At 55.4% G+C, this 9,867-nt stretch overlaps 1 protein-coding gene across 1 annotated transcript; it reads right to left on the bottom strand.

Annotated features, from left to right (window-relative positions):
* Nucleotides 1–360: 360 nt before the first annotated feature.
* Nucleotides 361–1,896, bottom strand: KCNA10 (potassium voltage-gated channel subfamily A member 10). The gene has a single exon (XM_047084874.1). It carries the CDS (start codon nt 1,894–1,896, stop codon nt 361–363), a length of 1,536 nt encoding a protein of 511 aa, XP_046940830.1.
* Between the last annotated feature and the right edge of the window lie 7,971 nt (nt 1,897–9,867).

Here is a 9,867-nt window from a genome sequence, read left to right as displayed (position 1 = left end):
TGACTCAGTAGGTCCGAGGTGGGCTTCGATTCTGCATTTCCTTGCTCCCAGGTGATGCCAATACTGCCGGTCTTGGGGACCACAGGTGAGCAGCAGGGACCAGAACCATCCCTCACGGAAAAGGAGAATGAAATCTTCTGACAGTTGGTTGAGAAGACACAGCTTAGAAAATATAGCGGAAGATGGGTTGATTCAAACAGCTTGTGGTCAGAGATGGCCTGCTGTTCCCAAAGGATGAACTTTGGTCTTTGGAAAAACGGAGAGCAAGAGGCAGGGAGGAGAGAGAGAGACTGTGAGGGTGGGAGAGAGAGAGACAAAGAGACACAGGGAGACTCAGGGAGCCAAGGGGCCCTGGACAAGTCACTTCCTGGACCTCTCCGTGGAGCAGCCACCATTGGTCTTACTAAGAGAGTCTGTGCTGCCCATTCTTGAGCCCGCACTGTTGAGGATTTTGTCGATTTCACCTGGGATGTTCTGCTTCTCCTCATTCTCAGTCTCCCGATGGTAGAAGTAGTTAAAGTTGGAGACGATGACAGGCACAGGGAGGGCAATGGTGAGGACCCCAGCGATGGCGCACAGAGTGCCCACAATCTTTCCCCCGGGGGTGGTTGGGCACATGTCACCATAGCCCACAGTTGTCATGGTGACCACTGCCCACCAGAAGCCATCAGGAATGCTGGAGAAATGGGACTCTGGCTCATCCACCTCGGCAAAGTAGACCGCGCTGGAGAAAAGGATGACCCCGATGAAGAGGAAAAAGATGAGCAAGCCCAGCTCCCGCATGGAAGCCTTCAGCGTCTGGCCCAGGATCTGCAGCCCCTTGGAGTGCCGGGAGAGCTTGAAGATGCGGAAGACGCGCACCAGCCGGATGATCCTCAGGATGGCCAGGGACATGTTCTGCTGGGTGCTGGGCTCCGTCTCCTGGACCAGCTCCGTGATGAGGGTTGCAAAGTAGGGGATGATGGAGACGATATCGATGATGTTCATGATGTTCCTGAAGAAGTCGGTCTTGCTGGGGCAGACCACGAACCGGAGCACCAGTTCAAAGGTGAACCACACGATGCAGGTGGACTCTACCATGAAGAAAGGGTCAGTGAACATGGTGTGGGAGAGGATCGCCTTGCTCGCGTTGAGGCTGGGGTCTCTCACCACCTTCAGCTCCCTCTCCTCCCGGAACTCCGGCAGCGTTTCCAGGCAGAAGATGGTGATGGAGATGACCACAACCAGCACAGAGACCACGGCCACCCCCCGGGCAGCGCTGGAGCTCTCAGGGTACTCGAAGAGAAGCCAGAACTGCCGGTGGAAGTCATCGGTGGGAAGCAGTGTTTCAGGGTCTTTGATGAAGCCTTCATCCTCCCGGAACTGGTCCATGGCCTCGTTACCCAGCTCATAGAAGGAGATCTCATCGGCAAAGACGTCGATGGGGACGTTGGCGGGGCGCCGGATTTTCCCACCTGATTGGTAATAATACAGGATGCCATCAAAACTGGGCCTGTTCCTGTCAAAGAAATACTCGTTTCTCATGGAGTCAAAGAACTGCATCCTTTTGTCCCGGTCTCCCAGGAGGGTGTCTGGGAACTGACTGAGGGTTCTGAGCTGGGTCTCGAACCTCAGCCCAGCAATGTTGATGATCACCCGTTGGTTTCCTTCATTCAAGACCACTGGCTCAGGCCCTGGGGAATCGACATAGCCGCCTGCGAGCTTGGAGAAGGCCGTCTCATGGTTGGTGCTGTCACCGATGAGGATCCTCCAGTTGGAGAAGGGGCTGCTCCCTGGCCGGCCTTTTGGGCTGGTTGGGTCAAAGTCTGTGGTGTAGCCTGGCTCTTCCTGGATTTCGTCTGCGTTATCAAAATTGACCAGAGCAACCTCCATTTCTTTCCAGCCACACACATCCATCCTAGGGGAGTCAGGAAAGTAGCATGAAGACCCTCAGTGTTCCCTGCGTGCCGCGAGCTGTGGAGAGGAAGAAGGTCATTATGCAGGAAGCAGGATCATGGCCTACCCATGGGTTAGTAATGACATTTTTAGCCTGGGAAAGAACCTCATGGCTGCTGGGGCACTGTTCTTCCCTCAAAAGCCACTCACACCCCCCGAGCTTGCACACACGAATTGCCCCCACTAGACGCAATTGCAAAAGAGCCTGGCCGACAGGGAAACACTTCCTCCAGCCAAGGAGGGTCTCCGTACAGGACGGCAGACAGAGGCCATAATGAAAGAGGAAGTCAATGCTTCTTAATAACCGAGTAGGTCATTTTGCGTTTGGATGACGTCCGCCAGTTCCCCCAACGCTTTTCCGTGCCACCTCAGCCAGCTTCTTTCTCTCACGCTTTGCACGTTCCCCCTTAGCTCTACCGCTCCCTCCTGGGCCAAGCGCTGGGGTGAGTGGGGTACAAGAGCCCAGCTGATTCTGCTGGGAAGGGAGAACGAGAGGACGGAGGCGGGTGGGCAGCAGACGGACCCTCTGCAGCAGTGCGTGCAAGCTGTCTGGGCCCGAGCCCCTCCTCTGTAATCTGGGCCCGAGCCCCTCCTCTGTAACTGCCAGGGCTGTTTGGAGGCTACACTAAATGAGATGGCATATGTAAAATGCTCTATCTGGTGGAAAGAGCATTAAATTATAGCTATTATTTTTGCCAACTTCTTCGCACTGTAGGAACTTTAGAAGCCGACAGCCATTGGTATTTTTTTTTTTTTTTGGCATACATTTAAGATGTTTATGGGGAATGATTTCACTTGGAAAAATCATTTTAGGCAGGTGGGAAGTAGGTGGGTTTGCGCGTGCGTGTGTGTGTGTGTGTGTGTGTGTGAGAGAGAGAGAGAGAGAGAGAGAGCTCATTGGGGACAGGGTTAAGGAGAGTTTGCCCAGTGGGCTTGGGTATCCACAAACACAGACTGAGTTTTCTTCCTCGGGTCCACTCAGGCTTCGGTTTCAACTCACGGACACTAAGGCCTAGAAGGCCGGGGGATGCAGGTGGGAGAGAGGTAAAATTCATGGTGGTCAGAACCTTGGAGTTTCATATCTAAGGATACCTTGAAGTATACAGTGTTATAGTCTTTTCAAAAATAATTCCTCATTTGCTTGTCTCACTAAACGGCAATAATTGTGTGAGTTTGGAAAACGTTATTTCCCTTTTACAGACGGGAAAACCGAGTCACAGGGACCAAGTGGCCTTCCCAATATCACGCTAGGGGTTCAGATCCCCAAGCTGAGCCTGCCTCCTGGCCCAGGGCCTTTCCTGCTAGATCAGGGGACCCCTGTGTGGAAGCTGAGGCCTTGTGGGGAGCTGCGGGCCGGGGCCATGGAAGTGGGGGGCGCTCTGAGCCCCGTCAGTCCCATGCACTCTTTTCTCAGTTCGGGTGTGGAGCTCAGATCTGGATGGTCAGGCCTAGTGGAGCCCCTGCCCTGCTTCTTAGGAGTGTGCGGCCTTTGCAGGCTGCCTGACTTCACTGAGCTGCTGCTTCGTCGGCAGTGGAGTGGGAGAGGATGTGCCCACCACCAAGCATGTCAGACGCTGGCCCTTGGTGACAGGTGTTGGCCCTCGGTGACGGGTAGGGCGATTCAAGGCAGGATGGAGCAGTGGTTAGGAGCTCTGAGCCGGGACCCAGTTGATGTGAACTAGCGTCCTGGCTCTGTGCACAGTAAGCCCTGGAGAAATGTTCCTTCACTGTGACCCATGTGATAAGTTTGGGGGCTTGTCCTGGGCCACTCGGCTAGGTAGACCTGAGGCCCAGGCTCCAGCTCTGTGCCATCTGGTGACATCAGAGCTGTATCTTTTCTCCTTTGGGGTCCTGGCCCCGGAGAGGGGGGATCCTGCTTATCTCCTTCTTGGTGTGAAGGAGATAAGCACTTTCTCCAGGCTGAGAGGAAGGGGTGCCATCCAAGGCCCCTGGGGCAAGGGCTTGGGAACCATTTCTGAGTGGCTAGGGTGGGCCCTTATTAGGAACCTTCTCTGGAGGCCAGAGGCAGAAGGCATGTGGGGATTAGGGAGAGCTTCCTTGGCCAAATAATTAACTTCCTCTCCTGGAAGCCAGGCCATTTGCCTTCTCCCTCCTGGTCTCTTCATTCCCAGCTCATAATGGCAGACGGGAAGGCAGCTGAAGAGGGTTGGGGGTGTGGCAGGTGGGAGGACAAGGTCAAGTTCAAACAATGTATTCTGTGGTCTACAGAAGGGTGTCATACAGTGGCCCATGGGCCCCATTTAGATGAGTAAATGTTGACAATTATAGACATGGGGAAAAGAGAACTGGTCTGGGGACAGGAGTCCTGGCTTGACTCTCTGCCCCAACACTTAGGGGTTATTTTTGAGCAAATCGCTGGATCTTTATGCACCTCAGTTTTCTGATCCGTAAAATGGGAAAAATAAGGGTAACTCCCACCTCAAAGCTTACACTGAGGGCTAAATAAGAGAACAACAGCAAGAGCACTTTGTAAATTGTAAATTCTTACAAAATTGTAACTAATTACCCTCCCCCCATTTGCCTTCCCCTCTGCTGCTGTTCCACACAGAGACACAATGTAACGCACTTGCAGGCCGGGGGGAAGTTGTTTCTGTGGCCTCACACTGACCCAGGAGGAATTCTCAGCTCACTGTCTTCCTGATCATCTATCTCTGCCCCGCCCTACCTCTGTCTTTGTCCCTGTTTTGTTCCTGCCTGGCACACCCCGCCCCCCTTCCCTCTGCCTGTCCTTCTCCTCCCTGCTCATTGGGGACTGCTCAGGTCCCACCTTGTCTGAGGGACCTGCTCTGGACAGGCCAGCTCGGAGAGCCCTCCGCCTCCCCCTGAGCTCTTGGCCTCCCTGCCTGGATCACTCACCTTTGCACTGGGAGTGCTACCTTCTGCAGGGTCAGCCTTAGCTCTGAAGCTCTTGCGTGAGCTTTCCGAGTGCAGGATAGTACCTAAGAGTTTTTCCTTCTGCTCTACATGATCCTGGAGGACAGAACTCCCCTCTGATGATCTCTGTCTGCATCGCCCCACTCTCTAGCTCAAAGTGGCCGATAGGAAGACGGTTAACGAGCATCAGGGTGGTGAGGGAAGTGGTGGGGCAGTGCCAGGTTCAGAGTTTTCTGTGGATGTGCAGTTAAGCCGATGAATGAATGAATGAATGAACGAACGAATGAATGAAGTGCAATCCCATGAGGGTAGGGACTGTGTCTGCTTCCTGCACCATTATGGTTCCAACACCTAGCCCAGGGCTTAGCCCACCCCAGCGCCCAGTTAACCTCTGGTGAATGAATGAGTGAGTGATGAGAAAACCAAGTGTTGGAGACAGCATATCAGGCTCAGAGCCAGGACACCTGCCGTACCTCCACTGCTTTATGATTGCTGACTACTTATGTTTCCTCATCAAGGCTCCATTTTTCCATCAGTGATAGGAAAATACGCTGAGTCAAGGAAGCCAGATTTCAAAAAGGTACATATAGAATAACTCCATTTATACAAAATTCTAGAAACTGCTAACTAAACTAGAATGTCAGAAAGCAGATCAGCAGTTGCCTGGGCCTGGGGACAGGGAGGGAAAAGGAGGGATTGCCAAAGGGCCAAGGAAACTCTTTTAGAGGCGATAGTGGTGTTTATCTTGACTGTGGCGATGGTTTCACAGGTGTATACATATGGCCAAACCCATCAAGTTGCACACTTCAATCTAGCATGCATCATCTCAATACATATGTTTAAAAAAAGGCAAACAAGTAAAAAAAAAAAAACCCAAAACCATAAACCCCAAACCTCAGGAAATAAAAATGGCAGTGATTGTTCCAGGTTTTTGTAAGGATCAAAGGAGGTGTAGGGATGCTTTGTAGAACTGCACGGGTCATGTGGAAGGAGCGGGTTACTCTTACGTAGTGCTGACCACAGTGCCAGACCATGCCTACTCATGCTGGGAGGGCTGTGCAAATCGTTTGGAAAGAGTGAATGCACCCGAGAGGCAGGGCAGAGTGTGGCTCTCAGGGGCCACCTGGCAGGCTGCACCCCTGCAGGGCAGACAGTCGGGAGGCCACCCTCTCTCAGAAGTGTGCACAGCATCAAGGCAGCCCCTGGCCCCAGCAGGCCGACTCCCCTCTGCTTCGTGCTGGGCATTCTGCCCGTTTGGTGGCGGAAGAGAAGCCGCACTGGGGGCCAGCCGCTTCTCTGCTGAGGTTTCTCTGCTTTCAGTTGGGCTGTGCAATGACCGTTTCATGCAAGCCAAGATGGGAGCTGGTTCTGCCCCCGGGCCCCCCTCCTCCGCCCCACACAGGACCCCGGGGGCAGCGGGGCGGGGGGGAGACAGACCTTCTGGGTGGGGTGAGGGTGGAGCTGAGGGGCAGGGGGGTTTGGGGGCTGGGCAGGGTCCTGCGGGGTTCTTGATGGCTGTCCCTGAGCCTCACATCTGTTCTTCTGTCCAGCATTCTAAGGCCTCGATAGAATGACCAGAACTCAGGCTTGAGCTCTCACCCACAGCTGAAGTGATCGTTGTATTCAAGAGTCTTCTATGGTGTCTGCCTCCACTCACCATCTCTGTGCTTGCCTGGCCCAGCGCCGAGACCGACCGTGCATCTGGTTAGAGCAGCTCCTTCCCTCTCTGCGCCACCCCCCCCCCCGGACAAATTGTGCTTCCTCCCTGCAGGCCACTCTCAGCTCTGGTCCTGCCACCTGCGTGACTCACTTCTACCTTCACCTGAAGGTGGAACTTTCCCTAAGGGGGCCAGGTGACTGTCCTCTTGTCCTCCAAAGTCCCTGGACAAGGTTTTGGCACAGCATTATTTGATCCACGAGCTTTATCATCTTTGGGTCCCTCAGTATCTTTGCACATGGGGGCAGGTGGGACCAGTGCCTGTCTTCTGACCTTTGCTCGGTCCCCTTCCCCCAGAGCCAGACGGGCCTGCGTGTGAGTCTCAGCTCTGCACTCGCCAGGTACGCAGCCTTGGGCAAGCCGCTGCCTCTGTGAATCCCACTTTCTTCCTCTCGGCGTGGATCTAATCATCCCCCCCTGCCCCCTGGTTCTTGGGGGGAGCAGGAGATAACGTGTGTTGTGAATACCACCACGTTCCTAGGTGGAAGCCACTATCTGTCTTTTCTGGAAAGCCTCCCTGGCCGCCTGGTGTAGACCACGGTGACCCCCGCTGCCTCCCTTCGCTCAGGGCACCTCCTGTTTGTACTCGGGCTGCAGATGCAGCTTTGTGGCGCTGATGGGCTCTCTCCTGACCAGACTGGGCACTTCCTGCAGGCAGGGCTTCATGGGGGCTGAGCCCTGCGCCTCTCCCAGATGTTCCGAAGGCATCTGTGGGGGTGCCGGGTTGTGGGCTCCTCAAGGTCACAGAATCGTGAGAGCAGTCCTGTCCTGAGCTCCTCCCATGGCCTTTCCCCATCCTTCGCCCTTGGTCGCTTAGCAACCCCAGCACCTCCTACACACTCAGGTGAGGTGGTGGCCTGTCTGAGTCAGAGCATGGCTGAAAGAAGTCATCACATGAAGACGAGCGTGTGCACTGCAACACAGGGCCCAGAGGACAGGGAACGTGGAGCTGCGTAGTTGAGCTCAGATGTCACAGGGGTGGCAGCACGGGGTGGGGGGATGAGGAGGCAGGCGGGTGGGCCTGGCACAGGGGCTCCCACTGCCTGCTGCTGAGTGAACGAGGGGACATGGAGGAGGCCAGCCTGAGCGCTGCTCTCGGCTGGTCAGAAGAGGGCGTCGTTGTCCTGCTGGAAGCAGTCCCTGGTCCCTCCGTGTAAATCTCCACAGGGCCCCTCCCTTCCCCACTTCACTGAACAGCCTGGGTCTCGTCGATTGTCCCTCCAGGATGGCTCTTGCCCCGCCCGCGGTCTGGCCCCTATGTCTCCCGCTCCCCCGAACCATTGGGCCAGCCTCAGTCAGGGGCCCACGAAGTTTGGTTGTGGTCGTCTCCACCTCACCAGTGGTAAGGATTATGTTGCCTGCCCTTTAAGAGCCTTGGTTTCTCCCCCCGGGGAAATGGTCAGATGGAGTCTTAGGCAGATGATGCTGGCTCCGCTGCCCACCCTGGTCCTCCTGTCCTTGTGGGGAGGCATGCCAGGACCCAGGCCTCCCAGCCTTCCTGAGCAGAAGGCAGAGGGTAGAGATGGAAGTCTCGGAGGCATCAGAGGGGTAGAACTTGACGCCAGGAGTGGTGTCTTGCCAGGACACGTGAACTTGGGAAAGCGAAGACGGTCAGCAGGCTGGGGGTGTGGGCCGCAGGGAGTCAGCCTCCCAGTGAGCCTGAGGCAGGCTTTCTATCCCAAAGAAGAGCCCAGGCTCTGGGACAGACGGGAGAGCCAGGTGTCAATCCTGAGTCGGTCACTTCCTGTCTGTGTGAGCGGGACAAGTGGCCTTGCCGGTACCTGCCTCGTAAGTGTGTAGAGGGGAAGCGGCACCACACTGAAAGCATGCAGCGTGTAACGGGTGCTCAGTGAATGCCGGTAGCTGGTGGCAGCGGGGCCACCGGTCAGGGATGGGGGTGGAATGGCCGTTTTCCCTTTCCCTCTTCTGGCACTGGTGCAATGTCAATGTCATACCCCTACTGGTGAGGCAACTGGGACCTTCCAGAGGCTCAGGCCGAGCCTGCTGGGGCGGGCTTGCTGGTCAGGGAGGGGGAGGCCTGGGGGCAGGCAGAGGCCAGGCATGACTTGTGTGGCCCACACTCTCAGCCCCTGTGCCTGTGGGGAAGCTGCTTCCTCCCGTCCCCTCCAGTCACCTACTAGCCAAGTGTGTCCACACAGGATTTCAGCCTCCCAGTGCAGGGAGGGATTATTATCTCCACTTAGCAAATGGGGGACCCGAGGTCTAGAAAGGTGTATGACTGCACCAAGGTCCTCTGGCCACTAAGTTGTGACTCAGACTTAAGTTTTCTAGTTCCAAAACCAACACGCTTCCCTCTGTCCGATAGCCCCACAATAGCACACACACTGCCATGCGTGGCCTAGGCTCACGCCGCCAGGGACTGTGCCTGGGACACACGCACACACGCACGCACGCACGGATATACACATGGCCACACATGCACAGCTACGCAGAGCCGGCCCCAGACACATACTTGCTACGCATAAAATTGCCCAGACACCCAAACACATAAATGGATATCTACTCATGCGCAAATACACAAAGACACGAGCAGGTCCTATGCACGAACTTGCAGCCCCAGAAACCACCTACATCCACAGATGTTTCTGTTCCAGGCGCCCCCTGACACCCTCTCTCCCATCGAGTCTGGCTGCCCCTTGCAACAGGAGGATGTTCTGTTTCTTGGAGCAACTGAAGGAAGACAAGGAGGACTGGAGGGGGCTCGGGAAGCAGGTCACACGGAGCTCTTCCCTGTTAGAGTGGGGTGGGCACAGCCTGGGCAGTCTGTCTCTCTCCCTGCGGGGACTGCTCAAAGACAGGGCTGTCTTCCTAAAGAGGCAGAATGATATGGGCAGCAGCTCTTTCGTTTAAAACCTCAGAAGCGGCAATGCTGAAAAGAATGATCACAGGATAATTCATTCCAGCAGGAATATAAAGGCTTACAATCGAACCGTTATTAATCATCAGCTCCTGCCCCAACATGGGGGGAAATACTTTTGCTCTGGAAGTCAGCTGGGAGGCAAGACTCCCTGAGCCCTTGATTTGAGGTACCACCAGGGGCCTCACATTGCCTTCCTGTTTGCCCCGGAGAGAAGGAGGCATCTGTTGCTGATGCTAACAGGTGCGGTTTTCAGGTACCAGGAGAGACGGCCCAGAAGTTATGGGCCTGGGAGCCTTCCAGAAGTTTCTGCCTATGCATGGTGTTGCCGGAGGGGGGGCTCTGTGATGCTGCTTCTGGCGGAGTGCACTCCAAAGGGAGTGCACCCTTTGGGCTTTGGGGAATGACAGGCGCATCATGGCTTTGGGCTGGCTCTGTCCAG

The sequence above is a fragment of the Lynx rufus genome, unplaced genomic scaffold, assembly GCF_022079265.1.
Source record: "Lynx rufus isolate CCGP_SWC_20201006 ecotype Redwood Valley unplaced genomic scaffold, mLynRuf1.p SCAF_2, whole genome shotgun sequence".
Taxonomy (NCBI): Eukaryota; Metazoa; Chordata; class Mammalia; order Carnivora; family Felidae; genus Lynx; species Lynx rufus.
This window is presented reverse-complemented; position numbering and strand designations above follow the sequence as displayed.